At 40.8% G+C, this 24,115-nt stretch overlaps 1 protein-coding gene across 1 annotated transcript in view; it reads right to left on the bottom strand.

Moving 5' to 3' along the window:
• The window catches only part of RABEPK (Rab9 effector protein with kelch motifs), a 30,626-nt gene extending 16,717 nt beyond the window's left edge, over positions 1-13,909 (bottom strand). The window contains exons 1-4 of the mRNA XM_053696206.1: positions 13,831-13,909; positions 8,700-8,768; positions 8,314-8,471; positions 1,013-1,169 (exon numbers count right to left, since the gene is read on the bottom strand). Of these exons, the coding sequence (XP_053552181.1) occupies positions 1,013-1,169; positions 8,314-8,471; positions 8,700-8,752 (368 nt within the window). The 5' untranslated portion in view covers positions 8,753-8,768; positions 13,831-13,909. The remainder of the gene's footprint in view (positions 1-1,012; positions 1,170-8,313; positions 8,472-8,699; positions 8,769-13,830) is intronic.
• Positions 13,910-24,115: the final 10,206 nt, after the last annotated feature.

Here is a 24,115-nt window from a genome sequence, read left to right as displayed (position 1 = left end):
GCCAAAAGAACAAAGCAAATTTGATGCTAAAACTATCCTTTTAAATAAAACAATGATACAAAATTTAACAAATACAGGAGTAATTGAGGGCCCTATTCCCATGGGAATTTACAATATAAAAGGAGTAGGAGGTTGAGAAACATGAGGTGAGGACTGCAAGGGTGAGAATAATGTTAATACAGAGTTAGATGAGGGCAATTATTAGGTAAGTGGAATTCATTTGTTACTGAGTTGGGTAATAGGTAGACATGTGCGATTTGTTTCGGATCGATTCGGAAATTCGGAGATTTGGATCGATTCGAATTTCCGAATTAAAATACTGCCGAATCTACCGAATACATCCGAATCGATTCGAATACATCCAAATCGATTCGGATGTATTCGGTAGATTCGGATGGCCATGTATTACACTAGTATTGTACAGTATATTAGGTTTTATCACTCTGCTATGGGTTAAACCTAATATACAGTACATAATACTAGTGTAATACACAGCACATCCCACCTAACACTTACCGAAATTCCGAATCGATTCGAACCGAATCGAACCGGACCGAACCGAACCAAATTTTTCCGAATCCGAAAGAATCCGAATGAATCCGAAACAAATTTATTCAAATTTTTCCGAATTCGAATAGATCCGAATCGAAATTCGAATAGATCCGAATCGATCCGAACCGAAACGAAACAAATTTTTTGAAGCTGCACAAGTCTAGTAATAGGCTTCCCTGGATAGAAATGTCTTTAGGGAGTGTTTAAAAGAGGACAGATTAGAGGAAAGTCTGACAGCGCGAGGGAGAGCGTTCCAGAGAGTAGGTGTCGCACAAGATAAGTCCTGCAGTCTCGCATGGGAAGAGGTTAAAATCAAAGATGCACCTCTAGTAAATAGCAGAGTCTTAGTTCACAGTTTAAGAATTCAGTCTTACATGAAAACAAAGATACTGGTGTGAATTACACAACGTGTGATATAGTTTATGTATATTTGTTAAGCTAGAATAGGGGCCAAAGTAACCTGCCTGGGTTTAATACTTGAACGCAGTTTCTGTTTTCTGACTGTTGGGCTCCACCAAAGACCCAGATGCTTCCTAGGTTTGAGGAACTGATGAAGCTGGCATGTTCATAACGAGGTAAAAGACCCTCCCATTCCGGTGTATCCCACTCATACGCATCTGTAGAGAAAGAGTGAACGTCAGTGTAACCCGACTCTGCTCGCATTTGGACAACAATTATGGTCAGGGCAGCATAAGCTCTGCTCAGATATTTTTTATATATTCTACTAATTAAAAAGATTGTAACATATAAAAAAGCAACAGAACACAAAAAAAAAACCATTAAAGGGACATAAAACCCAATTTTTTTTTCATTTTTCAGATAGAACATACAATTTTAAACAGCTTTCCAACTTACTTCTATTATCACATTTTCATGTTATCCTTGGTTGAAAAGCAGGAAAGTTCAGGAGCGTCTGCAGCAATATATGGCAGCACTGTTTCCTGTCATGTAGTGCTGCAGACATGAGCATGTTACCTATCTCTTCAACTAAAGATAGAGAACAAAGTAAATTTGATAAAAGAAGTAAATTGGAAACTTTTTAAAAATCTGAATCATGAAAGAAAATGTTAATGTTTCATGTCCCTTTAAGAAATACATATATTTCATTGAAAAACTTACAACAGGTCACTAGAGTTAGTGCTAAAAGTATTTGAATGTAAATTAAAATGTAAAAAATAGCCTGGCCAATCTTTTTTTATTAGATGTGCATATGTATGTAATTCCGCTAACGAATAATGACGCTGCACATGGTTTATGCCATTCAGATAATTCCGACACCAGATATAACAGAATTGCAATGCAAAATATTTGTTAAAACGCACTGTTCTAAAATACCCAGTGCCAGAAACCGCAGGTAATTTCATTATTTGTTCACAAAAGAATAACGAATATGTGCACGTGTCTACTTATTATTGTGCGCACTCCAGGATTATCTGTCTGGATTCTACAAGTAGAGCTGCGCACACGCTCACACTCACCAGACACACCATGCCGATAATCAAAGTCCAGGAGCGCGCACAATAATAAGTGAATGAAGTGGATGGTACGGCTTCCTTTTTGCTGTGCCAACAGCGGTTTTGGAGTTGCCAGAAAGAGCGCGCCGAAAACAGTTCAAAAGGTAAATTTGGGGCATTTATACACTATGTTGCTTATCATTATTGAGGCAAGCTTTAAATGCTCATAATAAATATTTTTTAGCTTTACTGGCCTTTTAAATAGTTTTATTAGGCGGCATCAATGGTTTATTATTGTTTTTAAATTGCACTTTAAAATGTGTTTGAACAAAGAGTACTTGAGATTGAAAAGCAACAGTCAGTGTAAAAACGCTCAACTAATTAAAAAGAAGAAACCGTCTATATTAAACATCCTATCGTGCTATTACAGTTGGAAAATGACGTGCTTTAATTCATTAGAGCATGTCATTTTAAGACTAACAACACTTTAATGCTATATTAAGGGCCATGATACAAAATGATGAAGCACTTGAAAGTGATGCAGTATAGCTGTAAAAAGCTGACTAGAAAATATCACCTGAGCATCTCTATGTAAAAAAGGAAGATATTTTACCTCAAAATGTCCTAAGTATTCACACTCCATTGTAAAGGACTTTAAGCATCAAATCAGTATGTCTGTCCCGAGACCAGCAAGGGAGCGTGCCTCATGCACACTCGTGTTATTTCCCTATTCAGTTTAAGGAAGTTTACTATGAAATCTCATGAGAGTTAAAGGGACAGTAAACCTAAAAAATAATGTTATATAATTCTGCACATAAAAAAAATATGCCGGTTTTACAGACCAGCTCTCTGCAGAGCGGGTCTGTTTTTTTTACACAGTGCATCGGGCCAGCTGTATAGTCACACAGACAGAGCTGCTGTCAGACAGAGCAGGAGCGAGCTGCACTTAATGTTATGGCGCGGTCGCGCCGGCGTTGTGACTATACAGCTGGCCCGATGCGCTGTGTAAAAAAAACAGACCCTCTCAGCAGAGAGTGGGTCTGTAAAACCGGCATATTTTTAAAAAATTCAAATGGAAAAAAAGCTTTTATAACAATAGCACTAAAATAATGTTATATAATTATGCACTATGTGCAGAATTATATAACATTATTTTTTACGTTTACTGACACTTTAAGTGAAATCTCAAGAGATCACAGTAAAAGAGTTCATGACCTCAGCATTGTTGATGCTGATTGGCTGCTGTTCATTCTTCATTATTTTTTCTTACCTGCAGCTGGGCAGTAACTGAAAGATAACGTTTTACACAGCACTTACTCTGGTGAGCTGAGAGATGAAAGAGATGCTCAGGTGATATTTTCCTATCAGGCTTTTACAGTTATGCTGCATCAGTTTCAAGTGATTTAGCACAAGAGTATTATGTTCCTTTAACCCCTGCAAATAGGTTAAACACATAGGGCTAGATTACCAGTGCAGCTCCTAATTATCGCGTTACAGTAAACAGACAAATTTGCCGTTTGCGGGCACGCAAGCTCGCGGTAGCAATTAGCGCTTATAAAATTAAACAGAGATGAAAGTGTTATTTAGTGCTCTACTGTAATCTGGTACATAGTAGAAATGCTGCTCGGGACCTGCAGAGCACTGCTGGTCGGTAGAGGAAACTGACGTCAAGTCAAACAACTCAGCTATGTGACTAGTTGCTGCCGACTGGATCACCAGCAGTTTCTGCTTGGGACCAGGTGTCGAGCAGTACTTCTACTATTTGTTTAAGCCCTTTGCAAGGGTTAAACACATAGCATTAAAGGGGTGCTAGTCTTAAATGAATGAATTAATTAAAGCATGTAATATGTTTTGACTATTTATAAAAATAATGTTAAAGGGACATTAAACTTAAAAAAAAAATTCTTTCATGATTCGGATAGAGCATGCAATTTTAAGCAACTTTCTATTTTACATCTATTATGAATTTTTCTTCGTTCTCTTGGTATCTTTATTTGAAAATCAGGAATGAAAGCTTAGGAGCCTGCCCATTTTTGGTTCAGCACCCTGGGTAGAACTTGCTGATTGGTGGCTACATTGCTTAAAATTGCATTTTTTTATCAGAATCATGAAAGAAAAAATGTGGGTTTAGTATTCCTTTAAAGGGACAGTCTACAATAGAATTTTTATTGTTTTAAAAGATAGATAATCCCTTTTATTTATCATTCCCTGCTTTGCATAACCAACAGAGTTATATTAATATACTTTTTACCTCTGTGATTACCTTGTATCTAAGCCTCTTCTGACAGCCCTCTGATCACGACTTTTTATTTATTATCTATTGAATTGCATTTAGTACTGTGCTGACTCTTAAATAACTCCACGGGCATGAACACAATGTTATTTATATGGCCCACATGAATTAGCAGTCTCCTTTTGTGAAAAGCTAATAGAAAAACATGTGATAAGAGGCTGTCTGTAGCAGCTTAGAAACAGGCAGAAATTTAGAGGTTTAAATGTTATAAAGTATCCTATATAATAAAAGGCCAGGTATGTTTGTCAGATGCAGTCATGCGCAGTAGAGACTGCACAAGGACAAACATACCTGGCCTTGAGCAGCAGAGGAGTGCGCACTGCTGAAGCTTCCTGGTGGGGGCATGGCCGGGCGTGCTGTGATGGGGGAGTTACCGCGCGTGCCGTGCCGTGATGGGGGCGTGACTGGGCGTGCCGTGATGGGGGCGTGGTCGTGCGGTAGCGCGCGTGAAGGGGCATGGCCAACGGGAGCATCCGTGGTGGCAGTGGCATGGTCAAGTGAGAGAGAGAACAACAGAGGGGAGAGGAGGGGGGGGGGAGAGACCAAAAGAGAGGAGGGAGAGACCAGAAGAGAGGAGGCAAAGAGCAAAAGAGAGGGGGGAAAGAGAGAAAGTGGGGGAAAAGAGAGGGGACAGAGCGCAAAAGAGAGGGGGAGAGAGAGCAAAAGAGAGGGGGAGAGAGAGCAAAAGAGAGGGGGGGAGAGAGAGAGAGCAAAAGGGGGGGGAGAGAGAGAGAGCAAAATAGGGGGAGAGAGAGAGAGCAAAAGAGGGGGAGAGAGAAAGAGCAAAAGAGGGGGAGAGAGAGCAAAAGAAGGGGAGAGAGAGCAAAAGAAGGGGAGAGAGAGCAAAAGAATGGGAGAGAGAGCAAAAGAGGGGGAGAGAGAGCAAAAGAGGGGGAGAGAGAGCAAAAGAGGGGGAGAGAGAGCAAAAAAGGGGGAGAGAGAGCAAAAGGGGGAGAGAGAGCAAAAGGGGGAGAGAGAGCAAAAGGGGGAGAGAGAGCAAAAGGGGGAGAGAGAGCAAAAGGGGGAGAGAGAGCAAAAGAGGGGGAAAGAGAGAGCAAAAGAGGGGGGGGGGAGAGAGCAAAAGAGGGGGGGGGAGAGAGAGCAAAAGAGGGGGGGGAGAGAGAGCAAAAGAGGGGGGGAGAGAGAGCAAAAGAGGGGGGGAGAGAGAGCAAAAGAGGGGAGAGAGAGCAAAAGAGGGCAGAGAGAGCAAAAGAGGGGGGGGGGGAGAGAGCAAAAGAGGGGGGGGGAGAGAGAGCAAAAGAGGGGGGGGGAGAGAGAGCAAAAGAGGGGGGGAGAGAGAGCAAAATAGGGGGAGAGAGAAAGAGCAAAAGAGGGGGAGAGAGAGCAAAAGAAGGGGAGAGAGAGCAAAAGAAGGGGAGAGAGAGCAAAAGAGGGGGAGAGAGAGCAAAAGAGGGGGAGAGAGAGCAAAAGAGGGGGAGAGAGAGCAAAAGAGGGGGAGAGAGAGCAAAAGAGGGGGAGAGAGAGCAAAAGAGGGGGAGAGAGAGCAAAAGAGGGGGAGAGAGAGAGAGCAAAAGGGGGAGAGAGAGCAAAAGGGGGAGAGAGAGCAAAAGGGGGAGAGAGAGCAAAAGGGGGAGAGAGAGCAAAAGGGGGAGAGAGAGCAAAAGGGGGAGAGAGAGCAAAAGGGGGAGAGAGAGCAAAAGGGGGAGAGAGAGCAAAAGGGGGAGAGAGAGCAAAAGGGGGAGAGAGAGCAAAAGAGGGGGAAAGAGAGAGCAAAAGAGGGGGAAAGAGAGAGCAAAAGAGGGGGAAAGAGAGAGCAAAAGAGGGGGAAAGAGAGAGCAAAAGAGGGGGGGGGGGGGGAGAGAGCAAAAGAGGGGGGGGAGAGAGAGCAAAAGAGGGGGGGGGAGAGAGAGCAAAAGAGGGGGGGAGAGAGAGCAAAAGAGGGGAGAGAGAGCAAAAGAGGGGAGAGAGAGCAAAAGAGGGGAGAGAGAGCAAAAGAGGGCAGAGAGAGAAAAAGAGGGGGAGAGGGCAAAAGAGAAAGAGCAAAAGAGGGGGGAGGGGAGGAGAGAGAGCAAAAGAGGGGGAGAGGGCAAAAGAGAGAGAGCAGCAGAAGAGGGGGGAGAGCGAGAAAGAGCAAAAGAGGGGGGAGAGAGCAGAAGAGGGGGGGAAGAACGAGAAAGAGCAAAAGAGGGGGAGAGAGCAAAAGAGGGCGGGAGAGAGAGCAAAAGAGGAGGGGAGAGAGAGAGCAAAAGAGGAGGGGAGAGAGAGAGCAAAAGAGGAGGGGAGAGAGAGAGCAAAAGAGGAGGGGAGAGAGAGAGCAAAAGAGGAGGGGGGAGAGCAAAAGAGGAGGGGGGAGAGCAAAAGAGGAGGGGGGAGAGCAAAAGAGGAGGGGGGAGAGCAAAAGAGGGCGAGAGAGCAAAAGAGGGCGAGAGAGCAAAAGAGGGCGAGAGAGCAAAAGAGGGCGAGAGAGCAAAAGAGGGCGAGAGAGCAAAAGAGGGCGAGAGAGCAAAAGAGGGCGAGAGAGCAAAAGAGGGCGAGAGAGCAAAAGAGGGGGGAGCGAGAGAGAGCAAAAGAGGGGGGAGAGAGAGAGCAAAAGAGGGCGAGAGAGCAAAAGAGGAGGGGGAGAGCAAAAGAGGGCGAGAGAGCAAAAGAGGAGGGGGAGAGCAAAAGAGGGCGAGAGAGCAAAAGAGGGCGAGAGAGCAAAAGAGGGCGAGAGAGCAAAAGAGGGCGAGAGAGCAAAAGAGGGCGAGAGAGCAAAAGAGGGCGAGAGAGCAAAAGAGGGCGAGAGAGCAAAAGAGGGCGAGAGAGCAAAAGAGGGCGAGAGAGCAAAAGAGGGCGAGAGAGCAAAAGAGGGCGAGAGAGCAAAAGAGGGCGAGAGAGCAAAAGAGGGCGAGAGAGCAAAAGAGGGCGAGAGAGCAAAAGAGGGCGAGAGAGCAAAAGAGGGCGAGAGAGCAAAAGAGGGCGAGAGAGCAAGGCGAGAGAGAGCAAAAGAGGGGGAAAGAGCAGAAGAGGGGGGAGAGAGCGAGAGAGCAAAAGAGGGGGGAGAGAGCAAAAGAGGGCGAGAGAGAGAGAGCAAAAGAGGGGGGAGAGAGAGAGCAAAAGAGGGGGAGAGAGAGAAAGCAAAAGAGGGGGGGAGAGAGAGCAAAAGAGGGCGAGAGAGAGCGCAAAAGAGGGCGAGAGAGAGCGCAAAAGAGGGCGAGAGAGAGCGCAAAAGAGGGCGAGAGAGAGCGCAAAAGAGGGCGAGAGAGAGCGCAAAAGAGGGCGAGAGAGAGAGCAAAAGGGGGGGAAAGAGAGCAAAAGAGGGGGGAGAGAGAGCAAAAGAGGGGGGAGAGAGAGCAAAAGAGGGGGGAGAGAGAGCAAAAGAGGGGGGGAGAGAGAGCAAAAGAGGGGGGAGGGAGAGCAAAAGAGGGGGGAGAGAGAGCAAAAGAGGGGAGAGAGAGCAAAAGAGGGCGAAAGAGAGCAAAAGAGGGCGAGAGAGAGAGCAAAAGAGGGCGAGAGAGAGAGCAAAAGAGGGCGAGAGAGAGAGCAAAAGAGGGCGAGAGAGAGAGCAAAAGAGGGCGAGAGAGAGAGCAAAAGAGGGGGGAGAGAGAGAGCAAAAGAGGGGGGAGAGAGAGAGCAAAAGAGGGGGGAGAGAGAGAGCAAAAGAGGGGGGAGAGAGAGAGCAAAAGAGGGGGGAGAGAGCAGAAGAGGAGGGGAGAGCAAAAGAGGGGGGAGAGAGAGCAAAAGAGAGGGGGAGAGAGAGAGCTCAAAAGAGAGGGGGGAGAGAGAGAGAGAGAGAGAGAGAGAGAGTGCAAAAAAGAGGGGGAGAGAGAGGGAGCAAGGGTTGGAACCGCGGTACTTAAAAAAATTGTCCCATGTACACAGGCTTTAGAACTAGAATTAATATAACAATGTTGGTTGTGCAAATCTGGGGAATGGGTAGTAAAGGTGTTATCTATCTTTTTAAACAATAAAATGTTTAGTGTAGACTGTGCCTTTAAGTTTAAGCATTTTTTCCACAGGCCCAATTTGTCAGTCAGGTGTGAACCGAAACTTTTGAATACATAAATGTTTTACCAAGGTCTATGATGTGAGCTTCGGGAAAGCAGCCACTGGGATTTGCCCCTCCAAGAATCACAACTTTATCATTTTCAGAATCTCCAAAGCTCGGCAAATACATACAAGTGTGACCCACACGAGAGGTTGGGGCTTCACCATGGGGACCCAAGGCGTACCTAGAAGCGCACAAAGATCCATATCATATTTTCAGTTATAAATTTAACAGACATGTAACATCCAACACAAGAATTACGAGAAAGAATTGATGAAATTATTAGAAAAATGACATTTATATATGATAAATTGATAATGTACATTTTTCTAATAAAAAATGAATAAATTATCCTGGATAAGGCACTATTACCCAGAGCAATGGAAGAATAAAGGGATAACTTCTCACACACCATATTTGCTCCTTAGGTTCATCTTCAATCTCCAGCACAGGCGCAAATTCCATTGTTATAAAATGTAGCCTAAAACACAGAATTATCGGTTACACAATGTACATTTGGTTACAATATATCTATATATATATATATATATATATATATATATATATATATATATATATATATATATATATATATATATATACACATATATATACATACCACAAAGCAAATGCACTCTCAGGACTTTTAGCAAGAAAATTCATAAATTTGTGAATTTTCTTGCTAAAAGTCCTGAGGGTGCATTTGCTTTGTGGGATATTTACTATATATTTATGCACAGGCGGATGACCCTTGAAGGGCAACACTGTAGTTTGGACATTTTATATATATATATATATATATATATATATATATATATATATATATACACACACACTCTGCAATATACTTTTATTATTTATTTTGTCCCCTTTTTCTGTAATTCCATTCTGAAATTGAGAACTTTTCAGTTCCTGTTAGAAATGAAAGTGCAGAACACGTTTATATTCCACATAGCCATTGGCTGCACACTCTAGTGACCTATTTATAACTGTCTCTAATTGGCCACAGCAGAGAAGGTAACCTAAGTTACAACATGGCAGCTCCCATTGTTTTATAGACACTAAAACTTTACACTTATTTTGTCGATATTTAAACAGCTAATGAAACTTTAATAAATACATCTGCTTGTTATTCTCAGACTAATCTTTTCTCTAAATGCATCATTCTATCTCGTATTTGTTAGTGTTTAATGTCCATTAAACACTAAACTGCGCACAGCAGTTTATTGTCCCTTTAATCACATAATTGAATCCCTCACAAATTAAATAACTTCCATGGTTGAGATACAGCGTGTAATTCTAAGAGACGTTTCAGTTTGCTTCTATTAACTAATTTGCTTTGGTTTCATGGTATCCTTTGTTGAAAAACATACTTAGGTAGGCTCGGGAGCAGAAGGAAGCTAGCTGATGTTTGGTGGCTACACATATATGCCTCTTGTCATTGTCTCACCAGATTTGTTCAGCTAGCACCCAGTACTGCATTACTGATCTGTAGCTGACGTTACCTATGTGCTTAACCCCTTTGCAGGGGTTATAAAGACATAGTTATACGCAACCAGTAGTGCAATAATAAAATGTCCTAATGCATAAAATAATTTTCTTTTTGCACTTTTATCTCCCTTTAAAGAAAAAGTAAAATTGCCTGCACCTCTATGCCGCAAAGCAAAATACAGCTCAAAATAACTTGAGTTTAATTCATGATTTTTTTTAGATATTATAGATTTATCACTTAAAAGTACCATTTAGTTTGCATCGCTATATCGCCGTTTCTTCCGCCTGCCTCAAAAAATTTTTTCTTTTCCTATGACGAATATCGTTATAAATCTTTCTATTGGTCCCCCAGTGGCGTCTGGAAATTACACTAAACGCCACCACCTTCAATTGCGCATGCGTGTCTCATTAAATGTACTCCATGTCTAGACACGCATGCGCATAGAGCTCTAAATGGGAAACAGCCAATGACTTTGATGCATCGGCACTAAGCACGCATGCGCAATACATTTAACTGCTCAAGAATGCGCACGGATGAACACGTAAGACCGCTCTTAAGTGTAAAATACCAAAAACAGGAAATGAAGGGGGGGCGGAGGAAGATAGGAGATGGTTATAAGGGATGTAAGTGCAATATATTTAAAATAAGAAGGAATACCAACAAAAAAAGTTAGCGACTAGATATAATAGGATAATTGTAATCCATGGCATTAATATTGATTATCAATGTTTACTTTCACTTTAAGAAAGATAAAGCAAAACTGTAGTGCACATTTAGTATTAATATAAAAAGAAAGAGAGATGCACTCAGCTGAGACAGAACAAAAGCTAGAAAAACTTCTGTGCCTGTTAATTTTTGGGTGCCACTCAGGGTGCATACTCTTTTAGCACACTATGCCCCTTCACAGAGAAAAAAATATCCTGTAGCATATCAGTCTGACCCTGCCCAATGACAGTCCAGCTCCGAAATACCAGGCAATTCTTCTCTGAACAAGAGAAACAACAACCCCAGACGATCGTTTCGGCCTTCTGTGGGCCTCGTCAGTGAGGTGCAGTCGCATCTCTCTAAGGGCATGTGTGCAAGGAGTCCACGTCTGGTTTCCCCTTTTACTCTTAGGGAGACCCAAGAGCAATTTGCATAAATATAAAAAGAAAGAGAGATGCACTCAGCTGACACAGAACAAAAGCTAGAAAAACTTCTGTGCCTGTTCATTTTTGGGTGCCACTCAGGGTGCATACTCTTTTAGCACACTATGCCCCTTCACAGAGAAAAAAATATCCTGTAGCATATCAGTCTGACCCTGCCCAATGACAGTCCAGCTCCGAAATACCAGGCAATTCTTCTCTGAACAAGAGAAACAACAACCCCAGCTATTATGCTATTGTTCGTTCCCAGGTTGAGCGCTTCTCTCTTTTTATTTATGCAAATTATGACACTTAGGGAAGTCTCCCTAAGTGTGATGCGGGAATCCAGACGTGGACCCGTTGCTCAGTGTGCCTAGAGGGATATGACTGCACCTCACTGACGAGGCCCACAATAGGCCGAAATGTACGTCTGGGGTTTTGCTGTTTCTCTTGTTCAGAGAGGGATTGCCTGGTATTTCAGGGCTGTACTGTGAAGTCAGGATCAGACTGATATGCTACAGGAAAGTTCTTCTCTGTGAAAGGCACATATTGAGCAAAAAGAGGCTGCTTCTAGGGTGGTAACTAGCCATAGAACAAGCTATTATGCTATTGTTCGTTCCCAGGTTGAGCGCTTCTCTCTTTTTATTTACACATTTAGTATTAATTTGCTTTGCTTTTGCTGTACAATTATGTTTGTTCCAGGATCCCTAGAAAGGCTGTAAGTCAAAATCTGAACCCTATGTATGCTGTAAAATTCCTGACATTGCTACATAATACACAGTGATTGCTTAGAACAGTGCACAGCTAGTCACTTTCAACAGAGAAACTTAACAGGGTTTTTATATTCATTTGCAAAACTCTGCACATTGTGATTAAAAAACTTTTCAGACAATTGTGTTGTATGTAGATTTTTTGCAATCTAGTGCTTAAAGGGATATAAAACCGAACATTTTTATTTCATGATTCAGATAGAGCATACAATTTTAAACAACTTAAAATCTTTGTTGAAAAGAGAGCTAGCTGAATGCATTGGGTGAGCCAATTAGGTATGTGCATTCGGATCCTTTTCTAAACCGGATTGATTCTTGTGCAAGATCAGCACGTTAAAATCTGTGCAAATCTAGATCTTAAAGGGGCAGTAAACTTACAAACTAATGTTATATAATTCTGCACATAGTGCAGAATTATATAACATTAGCTTACCGGCACATTTATACTTTAAAATATTGCAGAGAAATTGTAACCAAAACCTCCTTTTACCAGAACGCCGCTCCTTGCTCTACTGAGCGGGTCTGGATTTTACACAGCGCATCTATGCAACACTGTGTGCCTGGTTGCGCCATTAAAATTAATGTAGCTCTCTCCCGCTCTGGTCTAGTAGCGGGAGCGAGCTACATTCATTTTAATGTATATATATATATATATACACACACACATACTGTATATATACACATGCACACTTTACATATAAAAAAAGATATTAATTTTTCTTTAAGACTGTCTTGCTCTTGCATACAACATCACACAATATGAAGTAGACAGAGCTAAATCAGGGATATCCAACCATTTCAAAGGGCCACATTACAAATATATATTATACACAAAAAAGTGGAGCCATATTTTTCCAAGTGATATCATTTAAAATAAAAAAGATGGTCTCTACAAATATATGTCCAATAAGGTAAGAATCCCAAAAGTACACATGCAGATCTACACAAAAGGCATTAGGTATAAGGTTATAGCATGTATGCTGTTGCAAATGGGAAAGCCCAGATGCCTTCTGTTCTCCCAGATTAAAGGGACAGTAAAGGCAAAATTAAACTTTCATGATTCCGATATAGCATGCAATTTTAAACAAACTATCCAATTTATTCTAATATGACATTTGTGTTGTTCTCCTGGTATCCTTTGATGAAAAGCATACCTAGGTAGGCTCTAGGGTTGCCACCTCAGCCATGTTTTCTTGGATACTTATGAGTTACACATGTTGCAGGGTGTGCAGGGAGGAACATCTATTGTGTTTCTGGACAGCACTATTTATATTCCACCCTGCAGCATGTGTAACTTATAAGTGTTCTGTATTTTAAGGGACGGTGGCAACCCTAGTAGGCTCAGCAGCAGTAATTTACTGCTGGGAGTACATATATATATATACACACGCACGCCTCCATACATATATATCTTATAATATAAGTACTTTAGAATGCTCTGACACATGAGAGCTTAAAGGGATAGGAAAGTCAAAATTTAACTTGCATGATTCCGATAGAGCATGTTGCTTTAAGATACTTTTAATATTGCTTCTATTTTCAAATTCACTTTGTTCTCTTGGTATTCGTTGTTGAAAAATAATATGTAAATATTCTACACTAGTGGGGTGGAGCTAGCTGGTGACTGGTGCCTGCGCACATTTGTCTCTGGTGACTGGCTGAGTAATTGTGTTCTGCTAGCTCTCAGTAGTGAATTGCTGCTCCTTCAGCAAATGATGTCAAGAGAATGAAGCAATTTTGATAATAGAAGTAAAATTGGTAGGCATCTGGAGCACTACATAGCAGGAAATAGTGCTGCCGTCTAGTGCTCATGCAAATGAATAACATTCTTGCAAAACTGCTGTCATACACATGCACATTCCTGAGCTTATGTCCTGCTTTTCAACAAAAGACACCAAGAGAACTAAGAAAATAAGATAATAGAAGTATATTAGAAACTTGTTTAAAATTGCATTTTCTATCTGATTCATAGAAGAAAACATTTGGGTTTCATGTCCCTTTAAACACGTCATCAAGCTTTATTCATAAATGTATAACAAAACAGTAACAAAATAAGATAACTGAAATAAAATGATTCATAAACATTATTGCTATTATTAATAAACACAATTTATTAGCTTAATAGTCATTTTCTGCTTATAAAAACAGAGCACATACCGGGTGCAGAGCCTGTCACACACTTATAACTCCCACTCAAGCCTCGCGTGAAACTGTCACGGAACTAACCCGCAGTGTCACTATAGCAACCACGTTTGCAGCGCTGTGCGATTCTACCAATGGAACCTCGCGGGGTAATCTGACCAATGAAAACTCGCGTTATGACTGATGGTCACGTGACAATATATTATAAGAATGGCGCCTCTGTTGCTTCAGCAGCAATCGATTTTCTGTTATTTGAAATAGAATAGTGATACGTGTAAAATCTATGTGGTCACATAAGGGGATGAATACGCAATATTTTTTTTAGATAAACGTTTTTCGAACTTTAAAGCTAGTCAACTTGGTACCTACTGGCTGCAAAGCGTCAGTTTTCTGTGGGAAGGGTTGCTCCTCGACTACTTAATGACATACTTCGGTTCTGTGCTTCTCTTGTCTAGTAGTCCCTAACTTGTGTAGCTAATTTTTACCTCATAACCACATCCCAGGGCAGCATTAGAGTATTGAACCTCGCTAGATAAACCATTGATCATTCATTTTTAATACAATATATCTGCCCCTTTCATGAAATTTAAAACATAATGACCAAATTGATTGCAGATTTCTGTTTAAGATTGTGAGACAGGAAAATCCTGAGGTGTTTAATGCTTTTGCTTGGACCGTTTTAAAAATTGTACTGAGAATGAAATTGGTCAGGTGGAAGACAGCATAAACGTTTGCAAGTTGACCTTATAATATAATAAATGGCCAAAATTATTTAAGGCAGTAAAAAGGTGAGGAAAAGATCTTTCAGGATTAGTTAAAGGGACACTAAACCCACATTTTTTTCTTTAATGATTTAGATGGAGCAGCAATTTTAAGCAACTTTCTAATTTACTCCTATTATCAATTTTTCTTAATTTTCTTCTTGCTATCTTTATTTAAAAAGCAGGAATATTAAGCTTAAGAGCCCATTTTTTGTTCAGAACCTGGGTTATGGTTGCTTATTGGTTTGCTATTGCCACCAGTAAGCAAGCGCTACACAGGGTGCTGAATCTAAAATGGGCTGGTTACTAAGCTTTTTAAATAAAGATAGCAAGAGAACAAATACAAATTTATAGTAGGAGTAAATTAGAAAGTTGCTTAAAATTGCTTGCTCTATCTGAATTATGAAAGAAAAAAATTGGGTTTAGTATTCCTTTAGATTGTAAGGTTGTGTAATGCAAACTTCTGTAGTGTGTCATGAATAAAGAGGCCTTCTATCTCATTATTACTAACAATCTCTGTAGCTAGCGTTTCTATCGCTAAGGCAAAAAGGAGGGGAGACAGAGAGCACCCCTGTCTAATTTCAGACGGGAATAGAGTTTGAGCAAAACCCACACCTATTATTTTTGCTGACAGAGAGGTATATAAAGCCTTGATCGCTTTATTGAAAGGTTCAGGGAGCCCAAAGTGCGATAATACTTCAAACATAAAGGGGTAGATTTATCAAAGCCATTCTCTTTTAATTCCGTCCAAAATAGCGCATACAAACTGATCGTCATATTCATCAAAGCACTATGTGCCTATAATTGCGCAAATCTGAAAGAAACCGCACTCCGCTTGCATTCGCCTAGGCACGCTCCTGAGTGCAGCAATATACATTAGTAATAGGCGTAATTCAACAGCCCGACCTACATATACGTCCTGTTTCTTATTTATCATTGCTTTGCACCGATAGGGAACTGAAATTTCGGCTTCAATTGCGTGTTGTATATTTCGCCATACAGACTGAGGCGAACACCATTATAATACATGCTTTTACATCTTGTGATGCAGTACTTCTTTTAACTAATTTTTCAAAGGCTCAGCGCCAAGAAGAAACTGTTATTGCCAGAAATTTGAACTTCCACAGGCGCATATGGGTACCAACAGTTTTATATATATATATATATATATATATATATATATATATATATATATATATATATCTCAAGCGATATAATATTATCAACATATGGCAAAAACAGCACAGAAACATTATATAATATAAATATAAGCTAAATAGTTACCTAAAAACACTTTTTTAATAATCAAAACATGGCGCCGTAAATATCTATAGGGATGTACTGTGATAAATAGGGAGCAAATGCTTTTTCCGACAGGTGAAAATTATCATTATTACGCCCCAGCTTGCCTACGCAAAGTTACGTCTATTTTTTTTATAAATTCACATGTGCACTTCTCCGAAGGCGAGCTGGGGCTCAGTTACAGGCGAAGCACATACAGAGTTTGCCTAGCCTTTGATAAATCTAGCCCATATTCGCATCTCACCCTGTCCAACATCTTTTCAGCATCTAAAGACAGGGCAAGATAAATTGGGAACATTCATATCAGCAGCCTCTGAACAAATATTCAGAATTGGCCTTAATATTGTCAGATCCCGGTCTACTTAAGATGAAGCCAACTTGGTATAATGTACAATCTTAGGGAGGACTGGGTCTAGTCGACAAGATTTTTGCATAAAATGTCTCATCAATGTTAATTAGGGAGATGGGTCTGTAATCTTTAGAGGGAATCGTCTTTATCTGGCTTTGGGAAAATCAGTATTGTAGCCTCCAAAAACATCTAAAAAATATCCTCCAGGAAAGGCATCATTGAAAAGATTGACCTTCTATCAACTCTCACATCAGCGACTGCTTATCTGGCATTTCCTCCTGGATGGCCTCTCACCACCTAAAAATAAATATGTCCAAGACCGAACTACTTCTAATTCCCCCCTCTAGCTCCACTCCAGTCTCTAATTTTTCTATCACTGTTGGCGGCACCACTATCTCCTCATCACCCCAAGTCCGCTGCCTCGGAGTCACGCTTGACTTAAATCTGTCCATTCCCCACATCCAACTGCTCTCTTCATCCTGCCGCAACCACCTACGCAATATCTCCAAAATTTGCCCGTTTCTGAGTGCTGAAACTACCAAACAGCTCATCCACTCCCTGGTAATTTCCCGACTTGACTACTGTAACAACTTACTAACTGGCCTCCCTCTCTCCCGCCTCTCTCCCCTCCAATCCGTCCTAAATGCATCTGCCAGACTAATCCACCTCTCTCAACGCTCTGTTTCTGCTGCGCCTCTCTGTGAGTCCCTTCACTGGCTCCCCATTCACAACAGAGTTAAATTCAAAATTCTCATCCTGACCTACAAAGCCCTCACCAATGCTGCCCCACCCTACCTGTCCTCACTCATCAACAAATATACTCCTGCACGTCCCCTAAGATCCAACAATGACCTGCTTCTTGCGTCCTCTACCATCACCTCCTCTCATTCTAGACTACAGGACTTCTCTTGTGCGGAACCAACCCTCTGGAACGCACTTCCTCGAGATGTCAGACTTGCCCCTAACCTCTCCTCCTTTAAACGCTCCCTAAAGACCTTTCTGTTCAGGGAAGCTTATCACCCGACTTATTAACAAACTAACTTCAATTAACTAACAGTTGCCCTCTATCTCCTCACTAATATCATTCTCACCTCTGCAGTCCCCACCTCCTGTTTCCAATCCTCCTACCCATCTAGATTGTAAGTTCCCACGGGAACAGGGCCCTCAATTCCCCTTGTATTTGTCTGTAAAATTTTGTGTCTTATCATATTGTTTCTCCACTGTACTGTTATCCTTGTACCCATGGGCAGCGCTGCGGAATCTGTCGGCGCTTTATAAATAAAGAATAATAATAATAAAGGAGAAAAGCCATCTGCTCCAGGGGTTTTACCCAGTTTTAAATCTTTTATATCTGTTGTAACCTCTGATAACGTGATAGGATCTGAGAGTTGATCTGATGATTCCATAGGTACATCGGCTAAAGTATCTCTTACTGTAGTGTCTAGGTTATATAAGGAGGAATAATGAGCAGCAAATACACTACCTATATCCTGGGGGGGAAATAATTTTTGTCGAACTCTTCTGAGGAATGGAATCCTGTGGGTTTCTATTCTCAGATAAATAATTTATTAAAGGGATATTAAACCCAACGTTTTCCTTTAAGGGTTCAGATAGAGTATGCAGTTTTAAGCAACTTTCTAATTTACTCCTATTATCAAATTTTCTCTGCTCTCTTGGTATCTCTATTTGAAAAGTAGGAATGTAAGCTTAGGAGCCGGCCCATTTTTGGTTCAACACCTGGGTAGCGCTTGCTGATTGGTGGCTAAAGGTATCAAACAATCGGTAGCTTAACCTGACAGAAAACCTACAACTTCTTGTTTGAAAGAGGGTTATCATCTTTTTCCAATGTGTAACTGAATATGCATCTGGATGACCTTTATGTTTTTATGTTGCTGTGATCCTTAATAGAATAGAACAGAATCATTTATTCGCCAAGTATAAAAAAAAAAAAATATATACACAGAATTCTTCATGGTGCAAAAGGTATCAGATGACACTGAATAAATAAATACAATTAGCAGTGTAAAAATCTAACCATCAAATATAGTCACAAAGAGTGAATTAAGTGCAATTTTTCGTGCCAAAAGTGAAATAAGAAAAGTGTTCCTGTTTACTATTTTAATAGCCTAAGGAAAAAACTATTCAGAAAATGGTTTGTCCGAATTCGTAAAACTCTCAACCTTGGCCTACAATAAAAAGATAGACAAACGGGGCGTGACTAAGCAGCAGCCACGATCGGACGCACTTCTTGAAGCTCTCTGGACTTTTCTTCGTTAAATTACTAATTACTCAAAAGTATAACCCCATATTTTGGTTTTTCAATCATATTATACTGGGGTTAACCTGACATGCTGTGAATATTTTATTTGGACTCCCAGAGATCTGATTTAGCCCATTGGAACACATACGGAGGCCCTCACACAACACCTAATACCCCCCCCACCCACCCACCCCGGGTAAGAGCGGCAATAGTCCTGATGATAATCAGTACTGCAAAAAAAGTAGTTATTCAGCACTTACAGTTCCGGAACATCAAACAAAGCCGGTTACTCCTTTGAGGTGGAGGTGGGAGTGTTAAAGTTGGTCTGCGTGAGTCACGCAAATCTCCCAGTATGGATGTACAATCGTGTGCGGCCCGTGACGTTGACGAATCTTCTCTAATCACGTCAGGATAAGGAAACACTGAAAAAACAAGAATGAAACAGGCGCAACCCGATTCAAGTGAAGTAAGATTTAATACAACGTAAGTGCGCAAGTGACAAGTGGCAACTTACTAGATTAAAAACAAAATCAAGCAGATATATTGTTAAAATCCAAATTGATGTAGTGACGGCAATTATTCCACTGTGGTAAGGGCACGTTCCATGTAACACATCCACCTCAGCCGTTGCTTAACCAAGTGTAGAAGATGATGTTGGAAATGCCTTCTGAGTGTTTGCGGTGTAATGCCAAGCATACACAAAGTCTCTACGTGTTTCGTCTGAGAGCGCCCAGACTTTTTCAAGAAAAAAAGTCTTGAAAAAGTCTGGGCGCTCCCAGACGAAACGCGTAGAGACTTTGTGTATGCTTGGCATTACACCGCAAACACTCAGAAGGCATTTCCAACATCATATTCTACACTTGGTTAAGCAACGGCTGAGGTGGATGTGTTACATGGAACGTGCCCTTACCACAGTGGAATAATTGCTGTCACTACATCAATTTGGATTTTAACAATATATCTGCTTGATTTTGTTTTTAATCTAGTAAGTTGCCACTTGTCACTTGCGCACTTACGTTGTATTAAATCTTACTTCACTTTAATCGGGTTGCGCCTGTTTCATTCTTGTTTTTTCAGTGATAATCAGTAATGACATGATTAAGGACTGAGGTCCGAAACGTTATCTTGTGCACCTTGGTGTTTCAATAAATTTCTGCAATTTTGGAAGTGGTGAGTGCTGCTGCCTTTTGGACTGTTTGATTTGTACTTGGGACCTGATGTGGAGCTCTTGACAGAGTTGCACCTTTCTGTCTATTGTGCTGTTCCTATCTCTGACTACCATTCTATTTGCTTCAATCTAAATATGGAAGGGGACCACCTTTCAGTGCAATCACTGCTTATAAAGCTGGATCAGCAGATATGGGGCAACTTTTACGATCTCATGCACTCCATCAGAGACTCAGGTAGAGGGGATGATACTACCATACTTAAGATGGCAGAGAGAGGAGGTGTCACCACGCAGTACATAGAACCTCAAGCCACTGCCAATAACCTCTATCCCTCGGCAGTTAATAATCATCATAGATTACTACGGTCTTGCGAGACAGAAGAGGAGCAAACTCTGCTCATGAGTGAACCAAGGGATCCTTATCCCTTTGCTGGATCAATCACCGCCACAAAACAGAGGAGTTCTCAAGTAGATTTCACACTGACTGGGACTCAGGATGGTGCGGCCAGCCTCCTGATAAGTAATATCAAAATAACTGAAGTCTTAAAAGCACGCAGTCAGACTCCAGCTGAACTGGGAGAGAGAGAAGTAACCCGACTTAAAGGTGGTAACTGTAAGAAGCAAAATAGCACAGTATATGGAACGCATTTTCGTTTTGGCCCACTGCTCTATGGCAATCTCAGCAGTCTGAACCCTTTTACTCAGTGGCAGTACATATCCCAACCGTTCAAAACCATATGGCAGCTCCTCCACATACAACATGTGAACCAGGTTGTGGTCTCTGGAGTGGGTTAAAGTGAATGTAAATTTTTATGCTAAAGTGCCCGTTTTTTAAAAATTTGATTAAAAACAGGGGCACTTTAATTCATCAAAATTTACATTCCACTCCTGTTGTGAAAAAAAACTTACCTTTTAATCTTGACAGCAGCTTCAGCTTCCTCCACCTGTTGCAAAGCATCTTCCTGGGTCTAAAATGAGGAATCCGGCTTCCTCTAATCACGGCATTGAATCAGACACTGATTCCCCCGGGGGGGGGGAAGCCGTGATTGGGGGATGACCTATCCATCATTTCTGACATCAGAAATGACTTGCGACAACCGGAGGAAGCTGGACCTGCTGTCAAGTTTTCTTTTTTCACAACAGGAGTAAAATGTAAATTTTGATTAATTAAAGTGCCCCTGTTTTTAATCGAATTTTTAAAAACCGGGCACTTTAGCATCAAAATTTACATTCACTTTAAGCAGAGACGGTTACTCCATAAAACTCATTTCAGTTGTATGATCTAATTTAGACTTCAAGCTGTTCTTTTCTATGGAGTCGAGAGACCATTACAATATCAGATGTCTCAGAGCACATAGTTTGATTTGACTTGTTATTTGTTATACACCATGTTTGAATTGCTGAGCTATGCTACCTTAGCTCTTGTTTAAATCTACATGCAAATGTTTTTACAGCCATGAATATTAGTGTACATCATTTTTTTTACTATGAAGGTAGGCACATAATTATTCTTTACTTAGACCTCTCCGTATTTGTCCGAGCAGCGCTCTCTAATACATCTTACATAACTGTCAGTAGCTAATTTTGTTAACCCTCCCTGCTATAGATCTGGTATATTGTTTAATATTCAAATATTCCCCTTATGCACCCAATCTGTGTGGTGGTAGTTTCTTCTTTTGCTACAGGCAGATGCTAAATCACACTGCAGACAAGTAGAATTGATACATGTATACCTAGGGAATAACTACTTAGGTACCTGTATAATACATTTGTTACAACTAAGTCCAGTGAGCACAGACAAGACCGAAGTCCTCCTCCTCGGTCCCACCACATCCTCTTGGAATAACTCCTCGTGGCCCACAGCCCTCGGACACCCTCCAACCCCCACCGACCATGCACAAAATCTAGACGTCATCCTGGACTCATCGCTCTCCATGGACCGGCAAATCAACGCCGTCTCTTCTGCATGCTTCCACACACTCCACCTGCTGCGAAAGATCTTCAAATGGATCCCAACCGAGACCAGGAAGACTGTCACTAATGCCCTCGTCAGCAGCCGACTGGACTATGGTAATGCACTCTACGCCGGCACCACCATCAAGCTCCAAAAGAGACTACAGCGTATCCAGACCACCTCGGCCAGACTAATCCTTGACATCCCTCGTCAATGCCACATCACCAAACACCTGCGGGACCTGCACTGGCTCCCCATCAACAAAAGAATAACCTTCAAGCTTCTCACCCATGCATTCAAGGCCCTCCACAACATCGGTCCTGAATACTTGAACCACTGCGTTACCTTTTACACCCCTGCCAGACAACTTCGATCGGCCGACCAAGCCCTCGCAGTCATCCTCCGCATCAGGAAAACCACAGTGGGAGGCAGATCCTTCTCTCACCTGGCAGCCAAGACTTGGAACACCCTCCCGCTGCACCTAAGACAAGCTACCGTCCTAACTAAGTTCAGAACGGACCTCAAGACCTGGCTCTTCGACTGAACTGCAACCCTCAGCGCCTTGAGACCCTTACGGGTGAATAGCCACACTTTACAAGAACCCGATAGATAGATAGATAGATAGATAGATAGATAGATAGATAGATAGATAGTGTTTACATTAGGTTCCTATCTCATTGTAGGTTATTTTTACTATAAACATGTAATTAAGACATACTAAATATTTATAATGATCCTCCTTATTTATAGCCTCCTAGATGGGGCATTGATATCTTACTGGAGATCCGCATGTGACTCGTGCCTTGGCAGAAGGGACGTTAGAACCAGAATGAAAAACAAGGGGATTGACACAATAAAAATACACTTCTGATTAGGTGACCTCTCTTTAACATGCTAAATAATGTAGGTTTCTCCAGCGCCAAAAATACTACTACTCCAGCTCCTGAGTGCAAGATCTCTTGACCAGACCTTTAGAATATCAAAAGAAATATAGAGGGCTATAGGAGCGCTTGGGATACCTAATAGGAATCTTAGCTGAGTAGGGTCAAAAGTATTTAAACCAAACCAAATGTTTATAGATGGTTTTTAAAATACGTATTTATTACACAATGTTAAAAACAATATCATAAAATATAAAATCGGTATGCAAATGGTATATATAATTTTACCATGATATATAAGTAGTATAGAGTATTAGCCCTATCTGAACATACAGTATGGTTGTACTATAGAGTATTAACCCTATCTGAACATATATCTCTATCTGACAATTTGAATATAAGATCGCTTTGCAAATAATTAAAATTCTATGGTTCACGGTATGTGGTTCAAAACTTGAGAGACTTTTCAGCCATGAGATAAAAAACACTTAAGATAAAACAACATATGTGAATTCCCAATATAAGTGATAACGTGGTAAACCTTAAAAAAGTAAAAAATGTGTAAAAAATGAAAAAATGAAAAAAGTTTAAATGAAAAAAGTTTCAAAGCCGGTGTACACCTTTAAAGGCTTTAATGTGGATGTCCTTGCAAATAGTGACAAAATCGTGAAAAAATATATATATTGTGAAAAAAAATATATATATAATTGTGAAAAAAGTCTTAGTTCAATCTGATGTTCTTTGTGTGACAGTTTATATCCGATATGTGTTGATGTCAATGTTCTTGTAAATGATGTTTGAATCCTAATATTCCTTTAGTCCAAATGTCGATATTCACAGATTCTTCTATGTCCTAAATAGAAGAAAATAGACAAACATAGTGCAATATGCCCATCCAAATGTGGCTTAATAGGTATAGAACTCACCGATTGGGGACCTGAGCCTTCAATATCAGTTCACAATCTACGCGTTTCGATCCTGCTGGATCTTTCTTTCCTTGAGAAAGATCCAGCAGGATCGAAACGCGTAGATTGTGAACTGATATTGAAGGCTCAGGTCCCCAATCGGTGAGTTCTATACCTATTAAGCCACATTTGGATGGGCATATTGCACTATGTTTGTCTATTTTCTTCTATTTAGGACATAGAAGAATCTGTGAATATCGACATTTGGACTAAAGGAATATTAGGATTCAAACATCATTTACAAAAACATTGACATCAACACATATCGGATATAAACTGTCACACAAAGAACATCAGATTGAACTAAGACTTTTTTCACAATTATATATATATATTTTTTCACGATATATATATTTTTTCACGATTTTGTCACTATTTGCAAGGACATCCACATTAAAGCCTTTAAAGGTGTACACCGGCTTTGAAACTTTTTTCATTTAAACTTTTTTCATTTTTTCATTTTTTACACATTTTTTACTTTTTTAAGGTTTACCACGTTATCACTTATATTGGGAATTCACATATGTTGTTTTATCTTATGTGTTTTTTATCTCATGGCTGAAAAGTCTCTCAAGTTTTGAACCACATACCGTGAACCATAGAATTTTAATTATTTGCAAAGCGATCTTATATTCAAATTGTCAGATAGAGATATATGTT

The sequence above is a fragment of the Bombina bombina genome, chromosome 12 (assembly GCF_027579735.1).
Source record: "Bombina bombina isolate aBomBom1 chromosome 12, aBomBom1.pri, whole genome shotgun sequence".
NCBI lineage: Eukaryota > Metazoa > Chordata > Amphibia > Anura > Bombinatoridae > Bombina > Bombina bombina.
Note: the sequence above shows the minus strand (reverse complement) of the source record. Positions and strands in the feature narration are given on the sequence as shown.